General features: G+C 53.5%; 1 protein-coding gene across 1 annotated transcript; it reads left to right on the top strand.

Annotated features, from left to right (window-relative positions):
* Positions 1–289: 289 nt before the first annotated feature.
* Positions 290–13,281, top strand: SCNN1B (sodium channel epithelial 1 beta subunit). Its single transcript, XM_027668002.1, has 14 exons — positions 290–360; positions 2,580–2,791; positions 4,851–5,169; positions 6,262–6,640; positions 7,373–7,566; positions 8,401–8,504; positions 8,954–9,117; positions 9,545–9,652; positions 10,352–10,469; positions 11,033–11,108; positions 11,288–11,345; positions 11,813–11,874; positions 12,253–12,328; positions 12,734–13,281. Exons 3-14 carry the CDS (start codon positions 4,859–4,861, stop codon positions 13,097–13,099), a joined length of 2,016 nt encoding a protein of 671 aa, XP_027523803.1. The 5' UTR covers positions 290–360; positions 2,580–2,791; positions 4,851–4,858; the 3' UTR covers positions 13,100–13,281.
* Positions 13,282–14,632: the final 1,351 nt, after the last annotated feature.

Raw genomic sequence — 14,632 nt, 5'->3', positions numbered from 1 at the left:
GGAGCAACCTGGGCCAGTGGAAGGTGTCCCTGCCCGTGGCAGGGGGTGGAACAAGGTGACCCTTAAAATCCCTTCCAACGCAAATCATTCTGTGAATCTGTGAGGTTTGTGGCACTGCCTGTGTCTGGTGGTCTTGGCATGACGGGAGTAGGAGCAGCAGAATCAGCTGCCATTCCTTGGGATGTGTTACGAGACAATCAAAGCAAGGTTTCAAGGAGCCGGGACTAACCTGGGAGCGACTCCAGCCGGCAGGAGGGCGGGTTTAGCCGCCCCGTCGGGGCGGGACGGGGCGGGACAGGGGAGGCGGCGTGGCCGGTCCCGGTCTCAGCGGGAGCTCTGCCGGAGCCGCACGGGCGGCAGGTACGGGGGGACCGGGGAGAGACTGCGGGGGGGTCAGGAGAGGGGATGCGGGGTCGGTGCTGGCCGGTCCCTTCGGCCCCGCGGCGCCGCCAAGGGATGCCCGCGGGCATCTCTAGACGATGCGGGCATCCCTCGTCGACGTCTCGGGGCCGAAGGGATTGGCGCGACGGGGCTGGTCACGGTGTCTTTTACACTGATATGGACCTGAAGTCACCCGATCTCTGCCTGGTTTTGCAGCAGTGGGGCAGGTTTTCATTCTGGGCAGGTATTTGGGATGTACCCGGTGTGCAGCCAGGGGTGGTCACTCAGATTTAAGCTGTATTTACACAGGGGGTTTCTTTAATCTTCTTGATAAAAGGAGATGGGAACAAACCACAACTTTGTGGAATAGTTCAGTGTTTGGTTTGGTGTTGGAAATGTGCCATGTCCCCCAGGATGGTGTCTCCCAGTGAGGTAGAGTATGCTCCTGGCATCCTGGTGGACGGAGCTGTTTGGGGGTGGGTGGGGGTTTGCTCTGCTTATGATCCAGGATTCCTGTTGTTCCTCACCCAAGCAACAGAGTAACTCTCAGCAATGTGACCGTCCTGGCATGTGAGAAGCACAGTTTATCATCATCCTCGGAGAGAGGGACATCATGGGAACAATAGAATCATAGAATGGTTTTGCTTGGAAGAGATTTTAAGGGTCACCTTGTTCCACCCCCTGCCACGGGCAGGGACACCTTCCACTAGCCCAGGTTGCTCCAAGCCCCGTCCAACCTGGCCTTGGACACTTCCAGGGCTGGGGCAGCCACAGCTTCTCTCGGCAATGTGTGCCAGGGCCTCCCCCCCCTCCCAGGGAGGAGTTTCTTCCCAATATCACATCTAATCCTGCTCTCTGTCAGTGTGAAGCCGTTTCCCCTTGTCCTGTTGTTCCAAGCCCTTGTCCCAAGTCCCTCTCCAGCTCTTGGAGCCCCTTTAGGCGCTGGAAGGGGTTCCAAAGTTTCTCCGGAGCCTTCTCTTCTCCAGGCTGAACACTCTCAGTTCTCCCAACCTGTCTCCAGAGCAGAGGGGAACACAGGGTTAGGCAGGGGAAGAGGGGACAGAGAGTGCAACACATGGCACAGAGTCAGACGAGTGCTATCTAAGCTCCCAGACTGTAAATACTCCTGGAGTGCTGTACTCGTGCCTGCTGGGGTTGGACGTGGAGGCGCCTGCGTGGGTTGGAGCTGTGGGCATTGGAGCCAGCCCTGTGCTGTGGCCACTCTCCCTGCATACCACCAACAAGGCAGAGCATCTGCTGGAGATCTGACTCCACCTGGGGATGGGCTTTCACTGCTTGCTGACATATTACTGCTCTACTTTTCAAACTGGCAACCTGTAAACTTGTGAGGTAATGAAAAAAATTTCTCCAATTTGAAAAAATACCACTAGAGAGCATGAATGTCTTGTCGAGGAAAACAAAGCCTTCCTTCAGGCTCAGGGGGAAGATGTCAGGTGAACAGCTGGTAATCAGAGGGATGATGCTGTGTGTCCCAGTAGAGAAAGTGCTGAGCAATCACAGTGGCATCAGGCTGGTAGTGTTGGGGTGGTTTTGCAGCCCAGGTCCCACCCTGGAACTTCCAGGACTGTGCGAAGGTTTGCTTATGCCTTTATTTCTTTCAAGTGGGAATTGCCCCAGGAAAATCCCAGAGGAGATTCAACACAGCCACCACAATTGTTTCGTAATGTGGGAGTCTGATCTCACAGTGAGGTGGAGGAGTTTCAGCTGGGATGATGCTGGGATGAGGCAGGGCTGGACTTGGCTGCTGGGGACAGGGAGGACACAGCCACAGCACAGAGAAACCCCACTGGAACCAGGAGCAGGTTTATCTTAGGATGGCTTCTGTCATAACAGGGCGTGGGTGCTGCTAGGAGAGGGACCCCTGGCACCTTGTGCCCTGCGGGGTCTCGTGTCCCTGGGGTCAGCTTCCAACAGTCAGTTCAGATGCCCCTGGTGTGATCAGGGCAGCCTGGAGCAGATGGGAAGCATGTGCTGATTCCCCTGAGCCACCTACGAAGGATTCAGGGCTGTGAGTCCATCAAGGGGGTGGCATCTCCTGAGCCCCCAGCCCTGCTCAGCTCCTGCTCCACCACTGTTCTGCTCCCACGTTCTGGAGGGGCTTTGGGAACGGTGACAGTTCTCTGTGCACCGATGGAGGGTGGGTCTTGTTGTCCCTCATTTGTCACTTCTCTGCTCAGGTGCAGCCCACTGATGGAGCAGAGCGGGACCCGCTCCAAATTGGCACCAAATCTGGCACCAACCTCCCTTTGGGCATCTCCAGCCCCTGAGCACTGAGTGCTGTGCAGGGGAAGGAGCCCCCACAAACAGGAGCTTGGGCAGCTCACCTGGAGGACCTTCCATCTGTGAGAAAGGAACAAGAACTCTGTTTGGAAACACTCTGGAAATAAAGGTAAGAAGAAAACCGTTAAAGTGAGAAATTACACTGAACAAAACTAATCCAGGTACAGCCAAGTGCAGCTTTGCTTTGTACCATTTCTTTTATCCAATATGAGAAGAAATAACAACTTCTCCCAGCAATGGCAGGTTGGTGAGTAACCCAGAGAGACCTGTACACAAGTGGGGGTACCCCATGGCAGGAACCCATGCTCTGACCAGGCCAGTAGCTGGTGACAACAGGGACAGCCAAGGGCACGTGGCCAGCTGGGACCAGCCGGGTGGATCCTGCCCCACACAGGGCAGGGGGAGTTGTAATTTCAGTCTAATCAAAATCTTCTATTGGATTTCTTCAAAGCTGGAAAATATTTCCTTATCTGCCTCCCTAGGCCCCCTACATTTAAATGAGCTCTGACAATTCTGTTCTGTACAGCTGAGGAAGGGCTGAGCTCACACTGCAGGGGCTCAGGCACAGCAGCCACTGGGAATTCAGCAGAGGCTGAGGTTGTGGTTCCCATTCTCCTTATATCCCTGCCCAAAACCCAGCCAGGGTCTGGTGTAATATCAGCTCCTTTCATGAGCAAATCCTCCTCAAGCAATGGCAGAGGGAACCTCTGTGGCACAAGGTCACAGAGGATGAGCTGGTGATGGTGGGTCCAGCTCCCAGGACAGATGTTGCTTGGAGAACAAAATTCTTTCCTATGGGAGTAGAGCCTGCCCTCAGATCTGAGAGGAAGCAGCTGGGGTTTGTTCTTTCAGAAGTCCTCTCCCATTAAGGTGTCACCTACATCTAATGTCACAGGTAATAGGGATGCAGTGAAACCATCATCTATGTTTGGACCATGGAGTGAGACTTCAAAAATCTATTGGATTTTATACTGCTACCAAACTCTGCATGTGCTACTCAGGGATTGTACAGATCTGGCCAATAGACCAAGGAATTAGTATTACCTTTTTTTTTTTGAAAAGTACAAAGGGCCCAGCTGCTTCCACTCCCCAGGCCCTTTGTGCACCCCTCACTGCCTTCTGTATCTTTGTTCACCTGCAAGTAACCCCGTGTCACTCTCGTCCATGCCCTGCCGAGTGCTGCTCCCTAGTGAACTATCACTGCGTTATTCCAGCTCTCTTCCTTCTGGGATGGGGGCTATTCCCGGCATTAATCTTTAACTCTGCTCTCTTGCAGCTTAAATCTGAAAAACATTCTGAGTGGCCGTCTCAGGTTCATTTTGAAATACTGCCTCAGGATGTTAAGATTTAGTAACACAGATTCTCACCTTAAAATAGCACAAAATGTTCTATTTACTCACAAAATGAATGTCAAGTATGCAGCATCCCTCACCTGGGGGGGGGGGGGGTCGGGTCATACTGATAGTATCTGACAGACAAAGGAATTTGGTGGAAAAAAACAATCCACTGTCCTTCCTCTGGTAGGCAGCAGCCCTGGACAGCATTGCTGGTCCTGGGAAAGGTGCTGCTGCTTCCAGCTCCTCTTCTGCTGCCCCTCCAAGTGCTGGGTGCACTCTAATACTTCTTACCTTTAAGAAAAATTGTCTTAAGCCCCTTGTGAGGTTGAACCCCGAATGCTGTGAGGCCGAGCTCTACCCGAGCCAGCTCCTGCATGTACTGCTTGGTCCACCTAGTGTTGGATGAGGCTGGGGATAGTGTTCCAGCTGTCTCAGTGTGCACACAGCATTTCCACTCACTGAGCAGCATCTGGTGGGGCATTGCAACACCACGGGGCCTGTGGCCACACTCAGAGTCACCAGGCACAGATATGTCCTGCAGGTTCAGGTCACTCAGCTCTGGTGGGGCCAGCAGGGACACCAGCATTTGCCACCTTTGGAGCTACCAATGCCAAAGCTCCTCTGTGCCCTCCCAGGAGGCTGGGGCATGTGTCACTGCCAAGGTGTGACCCTGCAGAACGTCCACACTGAGATTCTCCTGGGTTATAAACCAGGGCTGTGCCACCACAGTGACCATCCCACTTCTGCTGCACTGGCAGTGCAGGTGCACCTGGTGTGGCACAGCCCTGCTCCTCCACAGAGCTGATTTGATGTCTTTTCTTCTGTTGGTAGGCAGCAGCATGAACCTGAAGAAGTACCTGGTGCGGGCCCTGCACCGCCTGCAGAAGGGCCCCGGCTACACCTACAAGGAGCTGCTGGTCTGGTACTGCGACAACACCAACACCCACGGCCCCAAGCGCATCATCAAGGAGGGGCCAAAGAAGAAATTAATCTGGTTCTTCCTAACGTTGCTCTTTGCATCCCTGGTGTTCTGGCAGTGGGGGATCCTCATCAACACCTACTTGTCCTACAATGTCACCTCATCTCTCTCCATCGGCTTTAAGACCATGAAGTTCCCTGCAGTCACTGTCTGCAATGCCAACCCTTTCAAGTAAGCTTTGATTCACCCAGTTTACCCATCTGTGCTCTAACCCCTCAGATACACTGCCAGGGTGAGGTACTGCAGGCCTGGTCTTGTCTCAAGTGTCACCTTAGGAGCATCAATTGACTCACCAAGTGGCACTAAAAACCAAATAAAGAAGAACAATACAAGGGCCAATGGCTCAGGGCCAGAGGAGGGTTTATCTGCCTGTGTTTTCCTGGATTTCATAGAATCCCAGAATGGTTTGGGTGGGAAGGGACCTCAAAGCTCTTCTCATTCCATTCCCTGCCACAGGCAGGATCACCTTCCACTAGCCCAGGTTGCTCCAAGCCCCGTCCAACCTGGCCTTGGACACTTCCAGGGATGGGGTGGCCACAGTTTTTTGGGCAACCTGTGCCAGGGCCTCCCCACCCTCACAGCTGAAAATTTCTTCCTAGCAAAATTTCTGTACCATACCAACCAATCTAATGAAGGTTTTTTCTCCCTGCAAACTTTCCTCATCTCATTAAAAAAAAACAAGTTTAGCTCACCTGTCACAGCCAAAATCAATCTTTCAATCTTTCCCCACAATTCTTTTTCTTCCCTTTCCTCATTGTGAATGTTCTCTTTATTGCTCACACTCCAGTCATTAAGAGCTGGTTACACAGCCATGTCTGCCAGGAGCTGCAGAGAACTCAGTTGTGATTTCAAAGAAGTCACTGATTTTTGTTAGTGTTGCTTTAAATTTAGAGTTGCTTTACATTCATATCCATGCAACCGTGCAGCCCAAGACAAGATGCCCTCAGCCAACACAGGAATTGCTTTAGGGTAGTTTTTTCTCTGCTTGTGTAAACTGTAGTGAATTACTGAACTAAAATCAATTCAACCCTATGCTGGCAGGTTCACCTCTGCAACACTCCGTATTTTTACCCTCTTGCTGCCTTTCTGGCTGGCTGTGGGTTTCTGGGATGCCAAGCTGGCTGTGCTCCGCATGGAAGCTCCCATTGCCCTCCAGTAAATTTTAGGCAGCAATCCGAGGTCCCCGGGAAGGTCCAAGCCAGGCGAGCTGCCACATGTCCCCAGTGCCGTGACACTGCCTGGTCACAGCTCCTTGTCCCTCAGGTACTCAGAGGTGAAGCCCCTGCTGAAGGAGCTGGACAGGCTCATCGAGGCAGCGCTGGAGAGGATCCTGCAGCCAGGGAACGTCAGTGACAGTGTGTCCCCACCACTCGACCTGCAGCTCTGGAACCAGATCCCCCTGGTCCTCATCGACGAGCACGACAAAGACAATCCTGTCATCCTGGACATCTTTGAGACCAACCAGACTTCTGGGGACAACAAGACTGCTGCGAGCGGTGAAACTGCTGGGGACAACTGGAGCTCTGAGGGCAACGAAACCACCATGTACAGTGAATCCACTGCGTGGAACCAAACCACTGCTCCACCTGCCCCAGTCAACACAACGACAGAAGAAAAGAAGTACAAGCTGGCAGTGAAGCTGGTGAGAGGGGTCGTGCAGAGACAGTGGGCAGGGATGAGGGATGGGACATGTGGACACCTTGGCAGGGATGCAGCTTGGAGATCCATGTCTCCTCCCCGTCAGCTGCCCACAGCTGCTCTGCCTCGGGTCTCTGATCTGACTGTGCCAGGGCTGGGGCTGCCTGTGCCCAGACTCACTCCCTGCTGCGGGCTGAGCCAAGGGTGGAACCAGGGCAGGGGTGCTCCACGCAGGCTCCCAGGCAATGGACACGTTCACCTCTTCCTTGTGTCAGGCACCCAAAATGCCAGGGAGAGGCTGTGGCTGCTGCCCCTGCCCCTTTCCTGCTGTGATCCACAGCTCAGAGGCACACGATGGTCTCACAACCCCTCACCCCTCCTCCCACGGAGGCTCCAAGGACCCTGTCTGAGCAGACCTTGGAAGCTGGGGAACTCCAGCCTTAAAGGATTGGCCCAAAAGTGATGTTTTCTGCTAGCTTGTGAAGGTCACCCTGGGACTGACTGAATAGCCTGCCCAGCTGTGAAACATCCCTGGGGAGGGACCCTGTGAGCACACCAAGTGTGGCAGCTGGGAAGTGTCACAACTGGCTCGTGGCTCTGCGTGGCTGCACCTCGCAATTCCTGGGAGCTGCAGGCAGGGCTGGCATCCAGTCGAGCATGTGGGGAGGAGGGTCATGCCATGAGTCCCCCCTGCCATCCCAACAGGGGCTCAGACCTGCCTGCCCTGTGTCCCCAGTGCAGCCATCAGGGCTCCAACAACTGCACGTACCGGAACTTCACCAGCGCGGCGCAGGCGGTGACCGAGTGGTACATCCTGCAGTCCACCTCCATCCTCTCCAAGGTCCCGCTGCACGAGAGGATCAGGATGGGCTACCAGGCAGAGGACATGATCCTGGCGTGTCTCTATGGGGCTGAACCCTGCAACTACAAGTAGGTGCACACTGAGTTCCCTGCCCCTTTCCATCCCAGCAGGAATGAACAGACCTCCAGTGGAACAGCAAGGGGAGGGGGAAGTCTTTTTAAGGTATAGATCAATTAATAACAGGATTGGTGCTGATCCTCAGCTCTAAAAACACTTCCCAGAGTGATCCTGACTGAAATGGGTTACTTTGAGACAGTGCTGGCTTGAGTTAGAGCTGTAGGTGGGCTGTTTCGCTCATGACATATCAAGGCTAACAGCACCTGGGGCTTCCCAGGGTACTGAGTGATAACCAGGTGCTGAGTCAGCATATCCGTCATGACAGCACAGCCCCCAGTTACAGACCCTCTCCCTTTTTACACAATTCATTTTAGACGTCTTTGTTTCTATGAACTCCAAATTCCTATTTCCAGTGTTAAGAAAGGGGAGCACAGAGCAGCACCACAGGCTGTGGGGAGCCCTGGCCCTTCTGCAGTGCTCCTTCTGCAGCAAGGGCAACAGAGAATTGTTATCAAAGCACGAGCTGTAACATCAGCCCAAACCTGGTACTACAGCTCAGGCTGAGCAATTACATCCCTCACCTGTGTGACCATTCCTCCTCGTCCCAGTGGAGTGCTGTCCCCAGGGCTGTGTCCCAGCACACACATGTACCCTGCTTTGCCTTTTTTTCAACAGCAGATTGATTGACATGATATCAGCTGGAATTCCTGTGCAGGTGTTCAGCAAGCGAGGCAGTGGGGGATGAACCCCAGCACAGCTGCCAGGCACTGGGCCCACCAGCTGCATTATCTCACACCCCTTTAGTCTTCCCAAGGGTCACAGTTTTATGTGTATGATTCTTACAGGAATTTCACCCAAATCTACCACCCAGACCATGGTAACTGCTACATCTTTAACTGGGGCATGGATGAAGAGGCTTTGAATTCTTCCAACCCTGGAGCCGAGTTTGGTAAGGGGGTGCTCTGCAGCAGAGGAGGGGGCTGGAGAGGCAGAAATGGGGGATGTTTGTCTGTCTCTCGGTACCCATTTCTGTCACTCAGGACAGATTTATCATTCCTGTGTCACTGGAGCACTGCAACAGGGAGTAGGGGCTTTCCAGAAGGGGATAATTCCCAAAAGGGAAATGTGCCACACAGAAACAAAGTGACCACAAAGGTTACACGTAGCAGAAGTGCAACATCTGGATAGTTGAAATATGTGAGGCAACACCTGACTATTCCCAGCTATTCCTATTCTGGGCATTCTCCATCAGAAGTGTTCCTGCACAGGTCAGGCTGCCATGGCAGCCAGACCCCAACCTTTCCCCAAGGAACAGGGAGGACAAAATAGACTTTTTCCCCCCTAAAGCCTTGCCTTCCGATACAATTCCTGTTCTAAGTGCTTTGTCTGGTGTCCCAGGGTTGAAGCTGATTCTGGACATCAGTCAGCAGGACTACATCCCCTACCTGTCCTCTGCTGCTGGGGCCAGGCTCATGCTGCATCAACAGAAGAGCTTTCCCTTCCTCAAGGATCAGGGCATCTACGCCATGGCTGGGACGGAAACATCCATTGGAGTGCTGGTGGTATGTGTGGCATTCCTGGGGAGCAGATTGTCTGAGAATAATGTTATCTGATGGGACCAAAACCAAGTTTGCTTTAAGTCTTGGCTGAACTGGCTCAAACCAAAGGAATCAAGGTACACGCCAGCCGGGGGCTGGAGCAGTTCATGGAGACTTTTATGTAACTGTCCTGGCAAAGGGCTGTATTGAGCCCAGAATATTGGGTTCAGGTCATTGTTGCCTCTTCCTCTGTCATGTCAGAAGGTGCTTTGCTAATCCCTGAACACCTACCTGGATCTGCCTGGGGTAGAGGCTGCAGCCCCTTTAGCTCTGATGCTGCTGACTCTTTTATTTTTGCCAGAGCCAGCAGGGAATTACAGTCTCTGGAAAACAGTCACAGGGCCCTGGGAAGGAGCAATAACCAAAGTTTGCTGTTTGGGTTTCCTTCCAGGATGAGCTGGAGCGGATGGGCTATCCCTACAGTGACTGCACCATGAATGGCTCTGATGTGCCCGTCAAAAACCTCTACAGCCAATACAACACCTCCTACTCCATACAGGTAAAACACCTTTTTTTTAAATCAAACAAAGGTGTTCAGGAAAAATCATGAAAGCAGTTAAATCTTTGGCTAGCATGCAGGGTAATTGGGATGAGAAAGCTGAGTGTTTGTAAACCTTGAAACTGTAGAAAATTAGAGTGCAAGCACTAAGCACGGGTTAATTTGTAACAGGCTGTACCAGAGGGAGAAGCAGCTCTGGAGAGTGCAATCCGGCAATAAGGGAAACGCTCAAACCCTTTGGGGTGATTCACAAATGCAACTCGAGATTGGGAGGGCTTTGGGCTGGCAGTGGTTTTATATTTCTGCCTTTATTTAATATAACAACTGGATCACCTTACCCAACTTTTGAAGATGCTTGTGTAAGGTTTAAGCAAACACTCGGAAGGACTGCATTATTCCCTAGAAGTGCTCATGCTGTCGGAGTTCTGTGTCCACGTAACGTCACTGCAGAGCCCTTCCTGCAAAACTGGGCTCTTCCATCACTCCCTGACTGCTCTGAACTCTCTAGACCTTTCCTATCGCACAGAAATTCTCTGCTCGTCCTACCTGCAGCTGTTAAATTTAATTATCTTCTCATAGACTTTGCTATTGCTTTGTGCTGCCTCATCCAGAATCCCACTCCAGCCTTGGGTGATTAACTTCATGCCTCACTGAGCTCATGGCTCAGCCGATGCCTAAGCATCCCTCTTCCCTCTCCAGGCTTGCCTGCGCTCCTGTTTCCAAAACCACATGGTTGAGATCTGTGGATGTGGCCACTATATGTTCCCTTTACCCAAAGGGGTGAATTACTGCAACAACGAGGATAACCCAGGCTGGGGTAAGAGCTCACCCAGCGCTGCCCGCGGGACCTGCTGCCGTTGTCACCGCAGCCACTCGATGGCTTTTCCCTGAGACACGTGTCTGTGTGGCTGCTTGGGCCAGTGCTGGGCAGAAGGGGCCAAATCTTGGTCCTGGCTGAGGGCTGAGGGAGCCCCTGGGCACTGGGGAGGAAGAACACAGGGTAACACTGCCAGCCTCTGTGACCGAAGAGTTTGGGTCCCGAAACAAACTGACCCTGGCAGGGGAAGGGGCGGCTCCAGTGCTGCCCTGGGGTGGCACAGCTCCGTGCTGGCAGCAGCTGGGCTCTGCCAAAAATACTGACCCCTGGCAAGCCACATCCACAGGAACTGTCTGCAGAGAGTTACAGTTTATTTTTAATCTATTATTAAATTGTCTGAGGGATTTGCCCAGGTTTCTCAAGGAAAGGAAGGTTGGAGGGGAAGAAAGCAAATTTGTGCAGCAGGGTCACACCTAACATTTATTTTGATAAATGAAATTGATATAAGGCAGTAAGCAGATCCTTATCTAAACAGATATTTCAATTTTGTTTTCACTAAACAGCATATTGCTATTCCTCACTGAGATCCAGCATAAAACAACGACAGATCTGCATCGACTCCTGTAAGGAAACATGCAAGTGAGTACCTGCACCTGATCTGACCTCTGTGAAGGTGGAGCATTTCAGCTCCCATCAGTCCTGACCTTCCTAAAACAGCAGCAAACTCCGCAGGGCTGGTTTGTTCTGTGAGAACTGAAGTTCCAGGGACTTCAGGGAAGGGGAAACCTCTGTACTAATGCTCTCCCTCCTCCCTGCAGTGACACACAGTACAAGATGACCATCTCCATGGCAGACTGGCCATCAGAAGCCTCTGAGGTAAACCTGATTCCTTGGTTTGGAAGAGACATTAATGGTTACCTGTTCCCAGCCACATGGACACTCACTATTGTCAAGGCTGCTATCCAGGTCCCAGCACCTCTTTGCTAAATTCCACGTTTTCCACACACAAACCAGCAGCAGAAACCAAGGTACAAGGTGGGAGGAGGGAGCTCCCCACAGCAGCTCCTCCACCCTGGGGTTCTGCTCTAAGTGCCTGTGACAGCCCAAGACTGAGCACCCACCTTCCACACCATGTGCCTGTGTGGTGCAGGGGGGCCTTCTCACAGGGCAGGAGCCTCCACCTCCCTGCTGTGGCAGAGCCCACCCACTGAGGTCCACAGCACCCCCCTCAGCTGCTTACAGGGCTGGGGTTGCGTGGGACAGGATGCAGCACCCGCGGGACTCCGTGCTCTTCAGGAGCACAGGATGCTTCTGCTCATTCTGAACAGATTTTGTTTTTCTAGGACTGGATTTTCCATATTCTGTCTTATGAAAGGGATATGTCAACAAATGTGACTCTGGACAGGTGAGTGAAAGGAACAAGCACTTTATCTTCTCTGCTGAGCCTGTTAACATCAGACTGACACGAGCCTTGGCTCTGGGCCAGCGCACGCGTGTGTGAGAGCAGAGGGAGGACAAGGTTTGGCACATGTTCACCTGGGAGATGCAGAGAGCAGATCCAAAAGGCACTTCGTGCACATCCTCTGCTCTTCAGAGCTGCAAACCAGGCCAGGAAAACTCAAATGTGTTAAGTAAAATCAGCATTAAAGGCAGCTCCTATGTCATAACATTTATCCCTTCGTACTTATGTCTCGGTGTCTGTCCGTCCCATGGTCAGGCTGGAGCAGAGGTATGGGTCCTCCACAGCCCAGTTCCTCTCTGAGCTGGCTTTTGTTCCTCACAGGAATGGGATTATCAAGCTGAACATTTACTTCCAGGAATACAACTACCGCACCATCTCGGAGTCAGCTGCCACAACGGTGAGTGCCTGTCCCAGTCCTTCTGTCAGAGCAGACACAGAAGCCAGTCAGCCAGGACACACAGGCTGGGCTCAGCTCCCTGGGGCTGATCAGCCCTGGCCAGAGATGCCCCTCAGCAGCCAGTCTGTCACAGCCCTTGGGGCTGCTGTCTCACATGTTTGCTGTAATGAAGCGGACAAAGTTGCCTCCGCCAGTCGGCTCACAGCCCTCAGTTCATCCTCCCCTCCACCTCCCATCCCAGTCCCCAGCACTGGGGAGTACAACCCAACAGGGCAGCACCTGCAAGCAGGGGATGTGGTGGGCAGGTCCCAGGTGCAGAGACATCACCCATCTTGGCACCAGCACAGGGGGGCAGATCGGGGATGGGGCTCCACCACCTTGGCTCACTCCACTCTTCTCCCACAGATTGTTTGGCTACTCTCAAGCCTTGGAGGCCAGTTTGGGTTCTGGATGGGTGGCTCAGTGCTGTGCCTCATTGAGTTCGGGGAGATCATCATTGACTCGCTGTGGATCACCATCATCAACGTGATCAGCTGGTGCAAAGGCCTGAAGCAGAAGCGGGCGCGGGCGCGGTACCCAGACGCGCCTCCCACAGTGTCGGAGCTGGTGGAGGCTCACACCAACCTGGGCTACCAGCATGAACCCACGGGTGCCCTGCCCAGGGGCGAAGCTCTGTCCCCCGAACCCGGCACCCCCCCGCCCAACTACGACTCACTGCGTGTGCAGCCCCTCGACGTCCTCAGTCCCGACAGCGACGCGGAGACCGAGTGAGCAGAGTGTCCTGTCACCTCCTGCTGCCATCACCACGCTGGGTGTCACTCCCTGAGCAACCACCTACTCTGTCGAAGTTAGGAGGGAACTAAAAAGCCCCAGCTGTCCTCCCCCTTGACTGATCACTGGGAGGAAGCTCTGCCTAATAAACCCTGCAATAAACCTCACAGAGTCAGGCTCTGGCTGAGTGTGTAGAGCTTGTGTACATCAGTATTGCTGCAAAATCATTCACCACTTCTCACTACCAGGTGGGTGGGAAGCAGTTCCCAGTGAGCAGAGTGGGGTGGTGGCAGTGGTGGAGGGGAGAGGACAGGACATCCTGACGGTGAATGCAAGGCCATGGCCTGCTGGATCACAGAACCACAGAAGGGTTTGGGTTGGAAGGGACCTTAAGGACCACCTCATTCCATCTCCCTCTCCAGCTCTCTTGGATGTAGAGACATGGCACAGTGTCTGTTGCAGCTGTGCCACACCCTTGGGATGGGACCAAAGCTACTTCTGACCTCTGAGGTCCCAGTATTTCCATCCCCAAATAACTACAATGGAAACAGAGTGAAAGCTGAACCATCCCCTCACTGCTGGAGCCTGCAGGTGTCTCATTGTGTTGCTGCCCAGGGTTTGTACCACTCGTGGTGCAGGTGGGAACAGCTGTCAGTGTGTGCCAAGGATAGACTCCATAAAGATTCAGGGGTGGGGAGGAAGTGCCAGCCTGTTTCACAGTACCACCTTTCCAATAATAAAACAATTTAAAAGTTGCCTTTAGCTTCCCTGCTGGCAGCAGGGGCAGTCCAGTGCTGGCAAGAGGCTCATGGTAGCAATTTGCAAGGAGGGGAACATACTGTGCTTGCCCCAAGGTGAGGGCACTGGGAGCTTTGGTGGTCCCCATGGGGCTGGGCTGAGTGGGGTAGCAAGCTCACCCAGCCCCTGGCCAGTCCCAGCCTCTGGCTTTCCCAGGAGCCCATCATGACCCACCAAGACCTGCCTTACTGAAGTACTTTTGCAAAAGTTCAAGAGGAAACACGATCGTGTGGTTAAATCACGCGCCCGGGCACACGATGTTCTGGGCACGGCGCCCAGCGCGGGGTGGCCACGGCCAGGGGGGTCCCTGATCCCTCTGCATGGGAAGCTCCCCGAGCACGGGGTGCTCTGGGGCAGAGCTGCCAGGTACAGTGGGCCCAGGGTCCCTCCAGTTTCCCCTGGCAGCAGTGGAAGTGGTGGGTCCAGTTGCTAATGGCCACCACCACCACGACAGAGGAACTGGGGGACGATCTGACAGCTGAGGTGCCACCAGAATGGCTGATGCTGCCCCACATGGGGGAATCCTGTGTTAAAATTCACTGAATCCAGTTTCAGGGAGCACCTCCCTAACACACCCAAACACTGCCCCAGCCCTTTCTTCCTCAGCTGGTTCTCACTTACAGGGAGAAGGACCAACAGCCCCCAGACACACTGCTCTGCATGAACCACCTGAGCCAGGTACAGCGTGAGCTCAGTGAGTACCTAAACCAACCCCAGTGCTGACAGGGCAGACAA

Source organism: Corapipo altera, unplaced genomic scaffold (genome assembly GCF_003945725.1).
Source record: "Corapipo altera isolate COAL_440 unplaced genomic scaffold, ASM394572v1 104b, whole genome shotgun sequence".
Classification (NCBI taxonomy): Eukaryota; Metazoa; Chordata; class Aves; order Passeriformes; family Pipridae; genus Corapipo; species Corapipo altera.
This window is presented reverse-complemented; position numbering and strand designations above follow the sequence as displayed.